This window comes from Drosophila willistoni (genome assembly GCF_018902025.1).
Source record: "Drosophila willistoni isolate 14030-0811.24 chromosome XR unlocalized genomic scaffold, UCI_dwil_1.1 Seg144, whole genome shotgun sequence".
NCBI classification, from domain to species: Eukaryota; Metazoa; Arthropoda; class Insecta; order Diptera; family Drosophilidae; genus Drosophila; species Drosophila willistoni.
In genome coordinates this window covers 4,323,990-4,343,688 of record NW_025814057.1, presented here as the reverse complement: position 1 = coordinate 4,343,688, position 19,699 = coordinate 4,323,990, and the positions used below count along the sequence as shown (strand labels likewise).

General features: G+C 36.4%; 1 protein-coding gene across 1 annotated transcript in view; it reads left to right on the top strand.

Annotated features, from left to right (window-relative positions):
- LOC26529840 (mediator of RNA polymerase II transcription subunit 15) overlaps positions 1-19,699 on the top strand; it is a 49,313-nt gene that overhangs the window by 18,210 nt on the left and 11,404 nt on the right. Inside the window, exon 2 of the mRNA XM_047012097.1 lies at positions 10,811-10,849. Coding sequence (XP_046868053.1) covers positions 10,811-10,849 — 39 coding nt within the window. The remainder of the gene's footprint in view (positions 1-10,810; positions 10,850-19,699) is intronic.

Sequence of the window (19,699 nt, the reverse complement as noted above, 5' to 3'; positions counted from 1 at the left end):
TATTTCTCAGTTTAGCATACCTATTAATGACTGTGCCAAATTTGATTAAGATCGGGCGACTATATCATATAGCTCCCATAGGAACAATCGGTGGTGAACAGTGACTTTGATCAATAACTTCGTTATTTTCTAAGCCGTTCTTTCGCAAGCATTAGACCTTTTACACAAAAAACTTGCAAGGGTATACAAACTTTGACGGGGTCAAAGTTAGCCCCGGCCCTCTGGTTTTTTTTTATTTTGGGAAAAGAAAAAGTACTCCACAGTCTACCTTAAACATTTTCTTGAGCTTCTGTTCCATGTCCTTGTGCCTGTGCTTCCGTGGAACGTGATTCTCTTATCAATGCGACTTATTTTGCAAGACGGCCGACTTTTCTCCTTGGGGGCTTGACGCTATCTATCGGTGGGAGCAATTAAAATTTGTAGCTATTGGTAAAATGGCAGCGCCAAGTATTTGGAATTCGATTCGTTTGCTTGCAAATCATTTTCGCCCCTTGTGCCACCCAACCACCCAACCACCACCACCACAAGCGCCATCCCCCATACACTTTACTCCCCCTTCCTTCCATCGTTCCACTAGCACTCACAATTTTCTGTGGCCCCTTTCACCATTTTTCATAGTGACAGCCCAATGGGCGTTAATTGCTTGGGTTTGGTTTAAGGTTATGGAGTGTAAGATAAGCGCGCGTGATTTTTCTACGAATTTTGTGCCCAGCGGGCAAAATTGTAACGCACTTTATGTTCCCATTGTTGTTATTGCTGTTATTGTTGTTGTTGTTGCTACTGCACGTGAAAAATGAGGTATGAGAAGGGGCCTGGGTGGGCATGGGTGGTTGGAATGAATATTATTTTTTTCTGACTTGTTATAAGGCTCAATTCATTTGTATACCCTATACACCCCAAAAGGTTATTAAATTGAGGATGTATGTATATCTAAAACGTTTAGATTTCTTTTGAATATTTTTAGGTATATAAATATTTTCCTGAATAGTATTCACATTTAAAGCAATCCACTTGTTAAGAGTTATATGAACTATAAAACTAAAAACTATTGTCTTTCTTTTTCCCCTCGATATAGTTTGCCCACCACTTTCCTGGCTTCTTGTATGCTTTGCTTTTAAATTTCTTCATTGGAACTAATCACATTGGTAGTTAAATTTCTATATAAATAATAAAGTCTTAAATTTTAAATTGCAAAAACAGGGTATAAAAACGTCAACACTCTGAATGAGAGCAAACTTTTTTTTTGCTTTCCATTTTGACGATTTAAATGAGGATTTCTTTTTTTTTTTTTTTGAGTGAGATGCGTGGTAGGAGAAATTGGCATGGGCGTGCCTTTAGCCTGATAAGAAGATGATGCAGCAAAGGGCAGGAGGTCAAAAGAATATATATACATCTTTGACTCACTGGTTTGCTTTTTTTGAATTGGCAAAACGTGCATCAAATGGCTTAATTACGTCTAAGAGAAAGCCAAACTTTGATCTTGACTTTTGTTTGGAGGCAAGCTAACAAAAAAAGGACTCTAGAAAAAACAAAATGCTGAAGTGGTAAAGAAAAGGGAAAAAATAATTCAAATGAGCAGCAAAAAAGCGTTTTAAAGTCTTTATTTAATTGAAAATGTATCTACACCAACTAAGACAAACTGCTGTCTTTAGATCTGCATCTATTCGGGGTTTTTTATTTTAATGAATTCACTACTCAATGCAATAATTCAAACTTTGTGAAAAGAGGGAGAAAGAGAGAAAGGGGAAGGGACAGAGAGACAGCTGGAGACGAGACGAGACAAAAAGACAAACAGAAGGCGGAAAAACAAACAATCAGATGGGGGAAAAAAAGAAGAAGAAAGAAAAGGGAACTGAAACGCCTCCACTTAAAAGTAAAAGCAGAGAAAAGCTTTTAAATGTGAAAATATATACATTTATATATGCAAATATATATTTATATATACAGGGGGACGATATCCGTGATCAATGGAAAAGAAACCCCAGAGAAAAACAAAATATTTTTTTGGTACAAACATTTCTATAAAGATAAGGTAAAACTCGGAGTATATGAAATGATTTTTTGGCTGTGTAACAAATTCTATTGGCTATAATAATTGTTATAAAGAGCACCCTTTATATATATCAAAATCTATATGTGACATTCGTTAACTTTTCGTTTTGATATTGATGCAATGTCAATCAGTTGATCAATAAACATGGCTCCTAAATGCAAATTGATGACGCAATTGAGACATAAACTTCAGTCCTCGTTTTCATTTTTCCATCGTTTTCATTGTTGTTGCTGCTGTTGTTGTTCTTGTTGCTGCTGATATATTTGTCTCCTTGTTGTTGATGTTTATTAAATATTTATTTTGTGACATTTATGTTTTCAACATTCGTCTTCTCCATTTTTGTGTTTTTGTTTTTGTCTTTGATTCAAATGTTGCACGATTTATGTATTTTTGATGTTAAATTGATTTGAATTGTTGACCTTCTTACGATTTAATATGGCTTATTCAATATGCCAAGTCATGTAGTTTTCAAATTGGTTAGACACTATCTGTCCAACTGTCTCTTTCTATGTCCTTTGCCTTGTTTCAAATGTCCTTTTATCATTTATTTGCATATTGTCTCTAAAAACGAGACAAAGCAACTATACGAAAGAGACAGAGAGAGGTAGAGTGAAAGAGAGACAGAGAAAAAAGTAAAACTTGCTTCCGTTTTGTTGCATTCTCATATCAAATTTATTTTACAGTTTACAATATTTAATTTACTCTTACACAAATTGTTGCCATTTATGTTTTGTTCTATGTAAATTTTCTGCCCTTTTTTTCTCACTAAAGGGCCAACTCCATGGAGTTGCTCTCCCTCTCTCTCTCTCTCTGTCTCTATCACTCTTGTGCTGAGGGTCACAAAAACATGTGCTCAATAAATATATTTTAAATTGAAATTTTCAGTAAATATGTTCAAAGTAAATTGAAATGCCGAGTAACAAGGAAGAGGCATCAACTTCAAATTGATATACATATGTGATAGTAATTTTAAATCTTTAATACAGATTGCAATTTTTTTGGACTCTTTGGATATATAGAATGAAAGCAAAACGACTACGACTAATATAGATTTGTTTTAGTAGTTGTATTTGTTGTTGAGAAAAGTATTTAGATCTTTTTTTAATAAGTTATCAATACATTTTGAATCAAAAATAGTTTGAAGATTATGCAAAAACTTTGACGCAATTTAGATTTAATTCCTCCTGAGACTTGCTAAACCTTTTAGTTAAGATCTGCTCATTGATAAATTAAATATTAGATTCGATTTTAACTCATTTATGTTTTTTGTATCTAAGTAAAGAATTCTCTAGCTATGTATTTATCTCGAGAATAGAGATTTCAAAGAGTAAATACCTTCAAATATTTTTGTAAAATTTATAAATATAAATTCCATTTTTGTAATTTCTTAATCTGTTTCGAACCTATTTTCATTACATTCTAAGCCAATGTTTAGTCTTTCGCTTTCACATGATCCTTTAATTGATCTCTCTTGGATTATTTACTATCTCTATTCCTGCCGTTGTATCCCTTTTGTTCTATATCTTTTTGGTTAAATAGAATCGTTTTGCTTACTTTTATACGTAAACTGATCATAGTTCATTTCAATTGTTCTTGTTACCTTTCTCTTACTATTCTCTATTGCAATGTTTATCGCCATCTCTGTCTATGGCATCTCCCATTCTCACATTTAAATGCGCATATTTCACAGTTAACATGACTTGACAACGACAACATGCCTTTCTGCCTGCTTTGTTGCCTTATAGCCTTTATGTTTCTGCCATTCTGGCCTTCTTCTTTCATTGCTCTTGGTCGGGTCGGGTCTCTAAATATGTAAACAAATAGTTTTGGCAATTGCCAAGTGGGGCATGGCCATGTCAGAGCTTTCTCTCTGTCTCACTCTCTCGGTTCAGTTCAATTCAGTCCCTGCCTGGCTGCATGTTGTGTGGCATGCGGTCGTGCAGCGGCAACAACTTTTGCAACATGCAACCAGCCAACCAACTCGGCATGGCTGGCTGGTAAAATAAACGAGGCCTTAAATCGAACTTTGTACACGGCGGTCGAGGGTCGTCAGGCAGGTGGGTAGGTAGGTTGGTAGGTGGGTGGATAGATGGCTAGGACCCTCGTCTCGTTTGAGGTTAACATAATTTAAGCAGGATTCTGCCAGGCTAACTGCCTGCCCATTTAACATGTTGGCAACATGCGTGCCTCTCTCTCCCCTTCTCTCTCTCTCCTCGTGTATGTGTGTGGCAATTTTGCAAATTATAAATTTTCCACCTGCACAATATGCTAGACGACTAAGGACTACGGACAACGGGTCTATGGGTACTAGGGCGTCTAACGCCCACGCACACACACACACACACACACACACTCACACTCACACACATAGAACACACATAACTGTAGTTTAAACTTTTAAGCGCACCCGTTACGCTTCCTGCCAACAATCCGACAATTGATCGCTGTTTCCGGACTTGGTTTCGCCTTCTGGAAAAATTAAGTCGACACCCAGCACACACACACACACACACACACACGAATAGGCACATACAGAGACGTACACTAGAAGTAAATTCTTATGAGTTTTGGATAGTTTCAACACTCCTTCTTCTCTCTGGTGGTTAATGGAGCAGCGTTTTACATTCACAAATAGTTGGTTAGACTTCTTGCATGCATCATGCATGTAGAGCGCATGTTTTTGTGAAATTCTTTACAAGCAAACTTTATGCGCGAGAAACTTGTTGACGAAAATCATAAATTAGAAACTTTTCAACGCGTTTCAACGAAACGGAGAGGAGAGAGGGGAGAGGAGTTCTTCAAGAGTTTGGTCAAACCCAAAACGAGTTTCATTTTTATTTTATTAAAATTCAATTATGTAAGTAGTAAGGTCTTACCTAAGACGTCTGTGGTATAGTCTTAGCTCTTTACTAGAGGATTTTCGCTAAAGTCTATACCAAGAAGGACATTCGATTTCTTTAACTAGAAGCAAATTGATTGATTTCACATATCATTAGTATAAGTTGATCTCTATTGGCTTTTCGACAACTGGAATGAGGGAGAAATTGATTCATTTATTTATTGCATTAATAAGCAATTAATTTCCCTTAGTTTGGTTTAATTTGTTAGCTTGTGCGTGTGTCTGTGTGTGTGAGTGAGGGTGTATTGCAAATTTTCTTTTTTATTTCCCATTTTTCATATATATATATATATGTGTATAAATAATTAATTAAAATTTTCTTAAGCACCTTATGGTAACATATTTTTATGTCACATCAGCAAATTGCAATCCACACACACACACACGAAACGAAGCGATGATGCTCCGGCCTATGCACACTCATTAACGCAACAATAAAATGCATCATCCCGCCTCCGCATCCGCCTCCGCCTAGGTGGACCACCAATGCCGGTCATGGCACCGTGTCATCTGGTCAACATCTCATCCTCATCTACATTCACATTCACATTCACATTCTCCTCATGATATTGATGTGGAATGGAAGAAGTCATCGGACAATTAATGTGACTGACACACATGCAAAATTTTGCCGCCATTCGCGTTGTCATATTTGATTTACAGTTGCAATTTACGCACTTTCCCCCAAAAAACAGCAAGAAGAAGGGCAAAAGGGTGGAGAGGAGAGTGAGTGGGTGACAGCAGCAGCGTCGAAGGAGATGGCAATGGAAATGGAGAAGGATGAGGATGAGAATGAGGAGTCCTCCAAACTGAACCGACAGCTGTCCACGTCAGCATCCGGCGTCTGTTTGATGTTGTTAATTGATTTTCAAAGTCAACTTGCCTCTCTCTCTCTCTCTCTCTCTCACCCGCTTTCGCTTTCCCGGAGAAAGGGCTTTCACCCGCCACACTCAGAGATTAGCAGGAGAGTGTAAAATGCATCTCCATTGAGGCGCAAGCGACATAAAACCAATTCCCAATCCGCATTCGCTGGACAATTTACAGCGACCATGGGCCATAGGATCTCTGTCCCTCTCTCTCTCTCTCTCTTGGACCCTTTTGCAATCTCTATCTCGTTCTGTGCTATGGTGCGTTGTAAGTGCAATGAAGCGCATTTGCAGGCTGCAATTTGGCTAGTGGATTTTGGCGTCGGTTGCGGAGAGTTTTGGGAGTTGAAGTTGGTTGGATTCGATGCGGTACGTGTTTGTTTTATGTGTGTGTGGCCATTGTAGTGTTCAATGGACATGCGACTCTCTTCTTCTTCTTCTCTTCATCATCATCATCATCGTCATCATCATCTCCGCACCCAACTACTCTTCACCTCTGTTCAGTTCAGTTCAATTCTGTTCTGTTCTGTTTTACTCTGTGTTTCTGTTGTATTGTGCGTTTTGTCCTGTTGTCTGCTCTGGCATGCGGTTCAATCAAAGCGATTTCCAATGTCCACAAAATTGCGCAAAAGGACATTTTGGTAATTTCAACGATGTCGCCAGTCACCCCAAAAACGACACCGATTAGGAGCGGATTGAAAATAGCGCCCAAATGCCATAGCCAAATGTTAATATATTTTCTATTAATCTCCAGAAATAACTTTAAAAATTTGGGAAAATATTTGTGTAACAAAATCATAAACCTTTTAGCAAACTTTTATTCAGCATTGTTTCAAATGTTTTTTCATAAATTAACCAAAATATTTGAATATTTTTTATTGAAAAATCAGTCTAAGTTATAAAAGACTTTTTGGATTTTTCGGTATATTTATATTTTAATAGTTTTAGACCTCTTTGGCTTTACTTTCTCTAACAATTCGCCCAAAATCCATGGATATATTTGATAAATGGCCAAATCCGCTCCTTACCGCAGGACAATCGCTTGTTGTTGGTAATGAGTTTGGTTTTACTGTTTAAATTTAAACATGCTTACCAAAGTGCAGTAGAGTGGGATGGTAGGTCGAATGAAAGGGCCCAAATAGTATAGGGTCGTGTGGTGGGGGCGGGGGGGAGGGAGCATTCTGGATGCGGTCTACGGTTCTAAAGTGTATTTGCATTTAACTCTAAATGCATGGCCAATGCAGAGTGAAGGAGAAGGCTCGATTCGGCTTGCAGTGGAAAAACATGACAGTTGCATTAATTTTGATTGCGTAAATATTTTAAGTGTGTGCGGATTGCAAAAATGTTTGCCCAATGGCAATGGAGATGGGAATTAAGTTGATGGCAGCAGAAACAACAAGTAAAAACCAGAGGGCCGGGGCTAACTTCGACCGCGTCAAAGTTTGTATACCCTTGCAACTTTTATGGTAACTCTTTCCTTACCTAAAGACATCAAAGTGGAAAAACGTTCAAGCTAAAAGGCCTAATGTTTCCGAAAGAACGGCCTACAATCTTAGCAATCAAAAGTAACGAAGTTATTGACAAAAGTCACCGTTTTCGAAAGATCGTTCCTATGGGAGCTATATGATATAGTCACCCGATCTTGATCAAATTTGGCATAGTCGTTTATATGTGTAATTAACTCACCAATATTAAATTTCACGACAATAGCTCAGAAAATAACGAAGTTATTAAGAAAAGTCACTGTTCGTGACTTTGCCATTTGTATGGGAGCTATATGATATAGTGATCCGATCCGGCTGAATCCGAGATATACAACGCCTGCAGTATATACAAGCCTACATGCAAAATTTCAGCTCTGTAGCTCCAACGGTAGAGGAGGAGTTTGCGTTGATCCAGACGGACGGACGGACGGACGGACGGACGGACGGACGGACGGACATGGCTATTTGAACTCGTCTCGTCGTGCTGATCAAGAATATATATACTTTATATGCTCGGAAATGCTTCCTTCTATGCGTTGCACACTTTTGACCAAAATTAATATACCCTTTTTGCAAGGGTATAACAACAACAACGATAACAACAACAGCAATGTGCAGCAGTTACTACAGGCAGTTGCAGTTGCAGTTGCAGTTTACAATTGCAATTGCAATTGAGATTGAGAGGTTCAGTTGAAAATGTGGGTGAACGAATTACGATGCATATTTAAAGTTTTTGAAGGACTTGTTGCCCCTCGCTCCGCCTCCATCCACCACCAAGTTCACTGAACTCGTTGACTTGTTTGGCAACTTTTCTAATTAAACGAACAACAACAACTTCATTAACTTTGAATGGAATAAGGATAATTCTCATTTACCCTTAACCACCAACAAACACCCAAACTCTATGCTCTCTATTCACATTGAGTTAAGCTAATTTCAGACACTAATAAAATTTATTTATCCAATTCTAAGGAATGCATGAAAATTTATGAGCACGTAGCTGACATAAAAATGTTGTCTGGAATTGTCTTTGGCCTAGATTATACATACACATCCACATAGAGTGAATGCTTCACCCCATAAAAACTAAAACTGAAATCAGAAGACAATTTACAAGCTTCAAACATCAAATTTTATGATGTCTAGGCCATAATTATCGTATACGATTTGTTGCGCATGGAGATTTTCCCTACAATGAAATGAATTTCCTTATATAAGTAAAGGGGGTGGGCGGAGTGAGTGCTTAAAGAGGTTAGGCAAACTCATAAAACTTTCGCTCATTTTGATGTTGGAATATTAATGTATACAGATTTTGTTCGTTATGGGTATGAGCCAGTGGAGTTAATAAAAGTTGATTAACTCATTGGATTAGCTTTAGATTTTGGAATTTAGCATTTGACATTTTGATTACAATTAAATTGTTGATTGGTTAATTTAGCAATTGGCTTGGCATTGTTAATACAAAATATTTAATTTTTAAAAAGTCTTTTATATCTTAGCCGCTTTAATGTATAATAATTTATTCCATTCATTCGATTTAGACTAGCATTAAACAAAGGAATGAGTTCGAATACAGTTACAACTTCATTTCCTCTGAGTAATCTTTAATCAGTACTTAGTAAAATGAATACTCATTTTAAAGAATCTTTAAAAAAAGGATATTGAATGAATGAATTTGTGAAAACAATCATCATTCATTCGAAAACTTTGTGTACTCTAGGTATTTACAGTATTTTGAGTACTCATTACTCGTTTAAAGAAGATTCAGTTCAATGTGTAGTTGTCACTCATTTATTGGAAATCAATTCGAATGGATTCATTCGACTATAATTTTTCTCTTATTCAAGCTCTCTAGTTGACACTAAACAAATCCTTCAATGCATTAAAGTTTTCAGCTTTATTCAATTGATTCATTATGTGATTGAATATTTCAAATGCTGATTTGAATACATTCACACAGCTCTCTAGCTCTCTCTCAGCTCTTTCTCTGCTAGAGAAAATCAGTAAAAAAGCAGTGAAACTTCTTTGTGGGTTTTGCTAGATAGAATAACATTTTTTTGTTTCATACGATTCGATTGAGTTCAGTTCTTAAACAATCATTGGTTGAAAACTAAATTTTGAAAATATTTATCAAAAATATATACTTATATACAATTAAAAAAGAAATTCTAGATCCCCTTTAGATGAAATTGGAACTAGTTCATGAATGACTAATTTAATGCGAATTCGCATGAATGAATTAAGCATGTATCCAGCCCACCCAAACACACACATACACACACACACTCACACGCACACACTTCCACTTTACAGCTGTCACTTCAATGTCTGACCTTAGAAGTTCAACTGCAATTAAACCTTAACCACATTATCTCCCTTGCTCTCTCTTCCCACACTTTGGTTTTCTTAGTTTCTCTATTTCATACTCTATAAGTACTTATCGCTTAGTTTATGTGCCCCAAGTTCAACATTTTTGGGTTTCCATTTACACCGCAATGTCTGCGGCATGCGGCATGTGGAAAATTTTCTCATAAGACTAGCAATGGATGGTTCTATTCCGTCCTTATTTTTTTCTTATTTTTTTGTGCTTTTTTTCCTTCTCTTTGTTCTTCTCCTTTGACTGGCTAGACGTCATTTAGACCACTAGAATTGCCGGGGTAGCGGTATGCTGAATGAGTGTTGACTGTTCTTGTGGTGATAACTGGGAATTAATTAAATGTCGCGGCGAATTAAATTTAAATAAAATAAGTACCCCAAAAAAAGGACTCGAATAAACCTTATCACAGACACTATTAATAAAGGTTTAAAAATATTCAGCCCTTACACCATTCTGGCCAACAACTTTTGAGCCCTGTATCCGGCAAACAAAAAAAAAAACAAAAAACACCCAAAAAGGAATAACATAAACAATAAATACAATAGGGAAAGAGTTTTGCGGACTGAGCGGATGGGATTTCCTTTCGGAATGCAACTTTTCAACTTCCGCACTAAAAGTTTAAATTCATTTCCGTTTGAGTCAAAAAATTAATTAGAAGTTTTCGCAACAAAACACGCGACCAAACAACAGCAAACAACAAAACTAACTAAGAAAGTCAGTTTGTTATCTTTAAGTTTTGATCGAAGCAAAAAATAAAAATACAAAGGAGTTTATTTTACCCTTTTTAAGTTGCTTTCCCTATTGTTTGTTTTGTTTGTGTTCCCTTTTTTTTTGGTTTGTGTTTCTCTTTGGCTCTAAGGCTTACACCTTTATCTCTCTGTCTTTATCCTTCTGGTCATTCGCAAGTAATTAGTGGCAATTAATTTCGATTAACATTTGATAGTTCCCATGGCATGTGTGAGACGTTTTTGGCCGAAATTCAAGCATTCCGACCAGCTGCTTCTAGACAGTTATCTGTCTGACAGAGATTAATGTTCAAGCGCCTGTGCCTGTGCCTGTGTTTAACTAACAGCACATAACTAACTAAAACTAAATTTAACCAATTTCATTTTACGCTTTTCTCTTTTACAGGCCTTAAAGATCCAAATTTGGATAGACATACCAGTAAAGGTGAGTTACTCCAGAATTTATACTAAACTATAAACAGGATCTATTTTGGTTCTTAGATTTTTAATAAGGTTGATGAAATAAAGAGTTTAGGATTTCCTCTAACAAGAATCTGTAATCTTACTTTTGCCTTCTCATAAACTGCCTATTTTAACCCTTTCAAAACCAATTTCTAATGAGAAAACTACAAAATATTTAATAGCATTTTTATAGTTATTAAAGCAAACTAATTTTTAGTTCCTTGTCTCCTGCTCTGCCTTCCACAAAATTTTGCCTATGGATAAACTAAGATCAAGTATACATTTCGATGACTTTAATGAATATGCACAGATACATATATTTCAAAGAAATTGTTACTTTCGAAGGGAATTACCCAAAAGGAAAATCAAAAAATAAATTTTTGTTAGCAAAAAAAGACAAACCTTGCCACCAGCCACTACTATTATAAAAATAAATAAATTGTCTAAAATAATTACAAACCGAAAAACCAAAGTAACCAAAACAAAGGGTTTCCGAAACACTAAACGAGCATTATAACCCATACACTTGCACATACACACACCGACACAAAGAGCCTGACTTCTACCACAATAACTATAAATTCCCAGGCCCAAAGGCAACCACATTTGGCTCACAGTCAGTCCCTTTGCCCACAAGCTAGACATAAACCAAGCGCCTCTTTAAAATGCAATCAAGCTGAAAATTAATTAAAATTTTCAAGCGAAATATCAAAATTAATGCGCAACCGAAACAAAATTTTTAACCCACACCTTCAGTAGATATTGTCTGCCACGTTTTGCCATCTTTACTGTACAGAGACGACGACGACGACGACGCACCTTAACCCTAAATTAAAACTCACTTGTTACACTTTTTAGATGGGAAGTGGGTCGTCATCGTCGTCTCTGCAAAACGCCGTTGGAAGTCGTCTCTCGATTTCATTAAAAATGTTTTTATGTTCGCATTATCCCGTTTATTTTAGCACAGCAATTCTCAATTTTCTCTCTCCCCCTCCCTACTATCCCCCGGCCACTTCTAGCGAGCAATTTAATTTGACTATGAAAACGTTTCCGTCGTCGCATCCTTGACACTTTCACTTTTCGCTTCACGTTCGTTCTTCACTCCGTTCTAGTCATTCCACTCGCTCGTTCGTTCGTTAGTTCGTTCTTTCGTTTCTTTTGCCGGATGGCTCTTGTTTTAAGCAGCTTAAGCTTGTCGTTGACGCTCATAATTTCACGCTTAGCGCACACACGCGTCCCTCATTTGCCCCCACGACTCTCCTTTGCCATCGTTGCCACTGCTTCAGCACTTATATATCCTTTTGCCTTTCACAGGTGGCAGGTTGCTCTGGCTGTTGCTTTACTTGGTTCTTGGCCTTTAACTGAAGCATGGCCACAATTTTCACCCAACATGTTTTTGGCTTTGAGCAACCAAAAAAAAGTCACAGCAGAGCACTTGAAATCCAATAAACTTAAGTGCCATGTTATTGAGCACTAGCAGCAGCCACATACATACATACATACGTTTTGTATGCTGGTTCTCTCTCTCTCTCTCTTTGTTGGTCATGCAATGCCATGTGGCTTGATCTTGGCTAAGCAATTTGTTTCTTTACTTGATTTCAATGCAACTGTCATCGAGGTCCGAATAATCCAAGCAAATTGCTGCAAACCGAATAAATTGTTGAAATATTCGAACATATGTACATCAAATAGATTCGAAGAGATTTTTGCAGTCATTTTACTTTACCTTTATTCTGATAACTTTATTTTGTAGAAGTCATTAAAACAGGCTTAAATATTTCTCAAATTAAATATGTTGTATTTTAAATTAATCATTTTTCGTCCAAGATAGAGTCAACTTTTGAATAAACTTAATAATATTACTTATTCAAATTGTATTGTTTATATCGTTAATCAATTTTTCAAGTTTATACCGAATGTATGAACTTTTCATTTTATGACATTTCTTTTGGTATTGAAAGTTTTTCCTTTCAGAATTCGTTTATCAGTAATTTATTCATTTTTTCATTTTTCAGTTATTGAAGTGAAGAAAGAGATAAGCAAAAAAATATATAGCTTCATTTCAATCAGTAAATGGGATAATCAGCTACGTTATTTACCACACAATGGCAGCTATTTTCTGATCATAAGCCATTCAAGTCACTTTTAAGCATGGCAGTCATTTATTTTCTCTTAAACTTGTTTTCTTTTTTTGCTTTATTAGATTTTGATGAATGTTTCTGATATGACTTCTTGTCTCTTTGTTTCAAAAACTGCAGACAGACGGGCAAAAACCATTGCATGCTTTTAGGCTATTGAAAGGACACGAACTAAACTCTGCACATACTCAGAGCGAATTGTATTCATAGCCTTTTAAGTGAATTAGTCTAGTGAAGACAACGACGAAAAGAAATGTGGAGACTTGAGGAAAATACTAATGTGATAAATGCATGTATCGATGGCACTTTAAAAACTTAGCCAACTCAACAAGGGGGGCCAAAACGTAACGAGAGGTCTTTAATCTCATAAATCATAGGCCACATATCATTTAACATATTTCACTTAGGCAAACATTTAATCCAGCCCCACAAAACTCAAACTCACTTGCAGGGGTCACATTTCGTATACATTTTCATTTCCGTTGGCGTTTTTATTTTTATGCCTTATCAAATAATGAATATCAAATGTAATGCTTATCATTTATTTGCCAAGACCAAAACCGAAATGGAGTTCTCCTTCATCCTCGATTCGCTCTTGCTCCATCTTGCTACTTGCTGCCAGGTGGCAACATATTATAATATTTACTTAATTTTCATTCCTAATTTTTTTTCCATCTCTCTTACTTTCTCTCTCTCTCTCTCTCTTTCTTTCTGTGTCTCTGTGTCTCTGTGTGGTTCCATCTCTTAGTGGCATGAGGCATATGAAATTTTTGCTATCCAGACACCAATCCAAAGCAAAAAAAAAAGGAAGAAAAATAGAAGAAGAAACCTGCATAATAAGCAAGTCTCATAGCAAAAGTTGTTTGTTATTTGTGTGTGTGTGTGTCAGTGTCGGTGTGTGTGTGTGTGTTTGGGTGTATAAGGCATTGGGTTGGGGAAGATTATAGGGTGGTTCGGTTGATTCTAGCAGGTGGCTTGACTTGAGCTGCGTCTAGAAAAAACGATAAGCGAAGTATTTGAATTTTTAATAAAATGAAATGCGAATCCCTCCAAGTATAATTCCTCTATCTACCCTTCGGCCGCCCTTTCCCCTTCCAATGCCATCAAGTCTCCGCCTCCTCACCTAACCATGACTCTTTGATTCATTTGCCACTTGTGCAGACATAGCCAAAAAAAAAGAAGACATAAAAAAGGAAAGTTTAACAAGAAACTAATGAATGGTGGAATACCCTAACATTTAAATTTCTACGAATTTTGTCTGACGAATTTCTCAGATTTATAGCTTTAAGTTCTAAATGACGTAAATTTTAGTTAGTCTGGTATGTAAAGTATTTTAAAATTCTATTAAAATCAACTTGAAGATAAAAAATGAGTTAATCATTTATATAGAAGAAATTACAAAGTACATTCATTATTTTTAATTTGGATTAATACAGATTCAATTACTAAGTTTTCATGCTCTATTCTGTTCTTTGAATTTGTAGTTTTGTCTAAAAACTTTCTTAGCTTAAAAATGAATGTATACTTTTGAGTTGAGAGAGTATCAAGTTCCCTATATTCAAATAGGTTTTGGTGGCCGCCATTTTCCTGTCACTGGCTGTGAAAATTCACAGCTTCTTCCACCATGTTGTTGGATTTTTGAGCTAATCTTTTGGTCAGCTAGCATTTGCTATTCGCCTCGTTGCCGATGACCCCCACCAACTCAGAATGCTGGTCCGTCCTCTCTTATTTTTAACTTGAATTCCAATTTGAATGCCTTGTGGTTTTGTTGCCATCTGTCTCCCTCCAATTCGGATCCCTCCAATGCAATCCAAGCAATATTATTTTTGTTCTTTCGTTTTCCGCTTCTTTCTTTGGTTGTACTTGAAAATCGTAATTAGAATTGGTAATGTATTCAAATTGACTTTCATTTCCGTTCGTTTGTTTTACTTTTGACATTGTTCATCAAGATTTTTGCGCTTTTTTTTTATTCTCGTTGTATTTTTTGTGAAGTGGGTGGACCTGGTGGGGCTGGTGGGGCTGATGGTGGTGCAAAGAGCTTTAAATTGAATGGCAAGATTGTGGGATAAAAACAATTGATATACTTCAAAGACAATAGCAACAACAAACAGACCAACAGATAGACAGACAGAAAATCTAATCTATTACCTAGCTTAGCTAAACAAAGAGAAATTCCAAGATCCAACAAAAGATACTTTTGGGGCCATATTTAAAAAAAAAAAAGCCCCGTAAAGATTCTTTCGGCTAAGAGCGAATCTTTGGAAAGAAAACTTTCCCTTCACAGTGGCGAAAAAAGTAGCTGAACGTGCGATGGCATTGAAAAGAAAGAAAAACGCAGTAGAAAGAAAAAAGAAACAAAGAAAGAAAAGCAAAAAAAAAAGTCCCAGCCAAAGCAAAGAAACTGAAACTTTCACAAAACGTAAAGAATTCAACTAATAAAAATCAGGCACTCAAGTGCGAAAAAATCGCGAAAAGCATCATCAAATAATGTGCCACTCAAACTGGAATGCCTGAGCGAGGCCAGGACGAGGACTACCAGCATCAGCATCAGCACCACCAGCACTAGGACCCAACCAGCCAGACCAGCCAACCAAAGACAAATAGAGAAGGAATGGGCGAAAAAAAAATAAAAAGGAAGAAAGCCAACTTTGAAATAAAACTATGCTACCGAGTTGTTGGGTGTAAAAGTTTCGCATCGTCAAAAAATAAAGAGACGCAAACCAAAAATAATAGAAAACTAACGCAGATGCCGTTTACACACATGCCTAGCATAAGGATACAACCGAATTGCAATTGGAGATGGCACAAAGGATACTTGACAATTGAGAAAAACTATCGTTGAAATATTTTTTACAACTCACTTTTAGTATAGACAGAAATTTTATTCTGAATAGCCACAAAAATTATCAAAGTAAAATGAATCCTTAATTACTCAAATTTAGGTAATTGATAATCAAGGATAATACAATTGATTGATACAACCTTAGACATGGTAGGAATGTATTAGAGTTGGTTCAAAATCTATCGGCAAACATAAATCACATATGGATTTGGCTCATCTCTAGTAAATGGTGTCCTTTTGCCAGCCATACGTCATCAGTGGAAACTTCGATGGGTTAGCCAAAAGCGCGTGTCTCCGTCTAAAGTTTTCTTTTTTTGTTTTTTTTTTTTTTTTGCAAGTTTTTGGTTTTGCAGTGGGTTGCGTCGTTGGCCACATATTTCCGTTGCCACGAAGCGTGTGAAGTATTTTCATCCTCATCCGCGTAGCGGAAAAGCAATTTTCCTTTTGTGTCGTGCACAGGTTTTTGCTTTCTTCATTGCTTCATTGCCATTGTTTTCGCCTGGTGAGCTGGCAAATTTGTTGCAACAGAAATAAACACTTTATTAAATGCATTGGAATAAATGCGGCAAAAAGAAAAAGAAAGTCCACAAAAATAAAACTCCTCACATGTAAGGCGAGCCAACCGAAAAAAAAAGAAAGAAAAAAGTTTTCGTGAAGTGAATTTGGTGCTAAGCTAGCAACTAAGAAAGTGGATTTTGAAGTAGAGATTGCCTTGGAACAGAAAACTTCTTTATCTTTTGTCTCTAGTCCTTGACTAGATATCCTAAATATAATTGAAATCGAATGTGAAGACAAAGATATGTTTCTTTGTTGACATTAACAAAAGAAAATTACAAAGTGTATTCTGTCTCGATCAGTTAAATAAAGGAAATTTGTTGAGCATGGAAATCTTTCTCTCTCTCTTTAACTTAGTTCATTATTTCAAATGTATCTGCTTTTGTTATTAGTTAGTTTCTTGAAGTGAAATTGATTAAGCTAACAACTCGCTGTAGAGTAGAGTATAAGAGAGTGATATAAATGCAAAATTCGTTTTATTGTCAACTGTCATTTTGCATTTTCCAAAAATTTACGCAAACGAGAAAAAGAACTTTGATATAAATATCTTAAGCAAACATGAAAAAAGTCTTTACAAATTATTATTTATTTACATTTTCTTCTTCATTTTTATTTTTTTTTCCTGTTATACCCCCACAAGCGACGACCCAAAGCCAAAACCCAAGCCAACCTCTCGCATAATCGAAGGCAGGAATCAAATTATGCTAGAATTGAGATTGATTTTTTATTCAATTTTAATGCGACAAATGCAGGCAGATAAACAGACGACAACGAGAACGATGACTAGGTTGAGAATGAGAATGCGAAAGAGATCGGGGATGTGGATGAGACCCACATGGGATGTATGTACATATGCCCCATGGCCTTTGGCCCTATACAGGGTGCCCCTGTGATGGTGATGTCCTTCCTCTTGCCTTGCCATGCATACATACATATACATACATATGTACGTATGTACGTTGAGCTAAATCAGAGTCAAACACGTGGCTTATCGTTGGGTCGGGGGAGAAATTATAACAACCAACGATGACGATGGCACACGAGGGAGAGTGCCAATGCCGTTCACTGGATTAGGTCGTCTCTGGGAAAACTTTTTGAATATTACAACATAAATCGATTAGCTTCTAGCAGTCTGTAAACATGTGTATGTATGTGTAGATGTCTCTGTGGATGTGTGTGTGTTGTCACTGATTGACACTTGAAGCGAAATTTTTTGCTTTACTCCACTGTGATGTTTGCTTTTTCTCCACCAGCAAAGCCACTTGACTAGGCAAGAGCTCACAGTGGCTGGCTGCCGTTGGTGATGCTGCTGATGCTGCTGATGATGATGACGATGATGCCACTGCTTCATCTAATAAGCATCTGAGAACATAACTTCACTGAGTTGGTGGCAACTCATCAATATATTTTCATCATCATCAGCATCATAATCATCATCGTCATCGTCAAACCTGGCAAATTGGCTTTTCAACTTGTACTCTTTAGCTATCTTTCTCTTTCGGTGACGACCTCGATTTCTAGCATAAATTGAAAGGAAATTAAACATTAAATGGAAAGGGAAATTTGCAGCTAGTTGATTTTTTTCTTCTCTTTTTGCCCATCATCAATGTTTCTGTCATTTGGCTATTGGCTATTTTGTATTTAGCTAGAAGCGGAAATTGTTATGTGATAATCATTATTGAGCCAAGGTGTTGATATAAGAAATTGATATTTGATTGATTTTTATGCTTTTGCAATTTTAGTAGGTCAAATCAGAAAAACGAATGTTAAGTATTGGACTAACAGTAATTTTCATGGTCCAATAGTCGACATGTTCGAAAATTCAATTAACCTAAACTAAATAAATTATGCAGGAAACATGAAATAAAAAGAAATGTAAGTTTTAGTTCTTGAGGTTGGCTTAAAATTATATGAGTCTATCTTAATGTTGCCCTTTGAATTATACGCCAAGTCATTAGATTACCTATTTCGAGAAACGCTTTGAACTCTCAAGATTAAAGCCCAAAAACAGCATGACAGAATTTGAAGAATTAAAATTAAGAGAGATTGCAAATGTCTCTCTAAAAAGTAGTTAATAGAAATACCTGAAAAGGCAAGGATACGCCTAGACAGAGTTCTATAATATCGTAAAGCAACTATCAATGCAATTGTCCTAAAAAAAAAATAGAAGACTTGGGATAAACGAATAAAACCGCCCATTCGAAAATTATACCTTATTTCAGGACTCTCTCCACCATTCATAACAAATTCTCATCAAAAGCGCTATTGTTAGTCCATCAAATAGAAATTACTACACACAAAAAAAAAAAAAGAAAAACGAAATCGTTAATTCTTTGCATAGTTGAAAAAAAAAGAATTTCACTCAGATCGTTTGTTTGGTTAATAGATTATCCCGGTATTTTCTGTTTGTGCACTAAATTACATTTGAATTTAGATCACTTCACAACATCATCATCGCCATCACATCATCACAATTGTAAATCAATTCCCAAAAGGCCTCAAAATTTCAACCAGTCAACAAAATCTGCTAAGCAAATACTCTAACGGCTTCTGTCTGTCAGTTTGTCTCACAGTCTCTTCTCTTCTCTATGTAATCGCAATTGAGAAGCAGCTTTAACCTCAGAGCTCAGAGACCAACCAAACAGAGCCAAACAACACAAACTGCAATTAGCGCACACACAAGGCAAACATGACAAATTTTCCCAAAAAAGGGGGAGGTTCAAGTCTGTTTCCCAGTTGGTGGTGATGATGATGATGATGTTGTTGTTGTCGGTGGTGGTTATATTGGTGGTGCTTCCTTTAGCTAAAGGTACAATTTTACACAAATCAAAGGGGCAAATGCGTGGCGGCCTTACTAACACTCTCTCTCTCTCTCTCTCTACAACGTATATCGAGAAAATAGCGTAAAATCGCAAATACACGTGTGTATATAATTGACAGTTTTTAGGCTAAAGGGTTTGGGGAGTTATGCGAGTGACGGTAGATGAAATCAATTGTCTTGACAACAGACAGTAGTAGTTTCTATCCATTCTGATGTCATATTTTTGCCTTGTTGCATTCAAAGGAGAAAGGGAGTGGAAAAAAAAAAGAAACCAGGACCTCTTTGTGGACCAATTAAAAAGGGGTTGCCAGCATCTATGTATGTATATCTACCTGGTTCTACCTGAAATTGGGATTTCAGTTTCATGCTTGGCTTGTTAACCAATTTGTTGTCGCGGTTGTTGACTTTAGTATTTTCCTTGTCTTTGGGCAGTCTTTATTCTAAGCTTTAATTGCTTGACTTTCTCTCTCTTGTTGA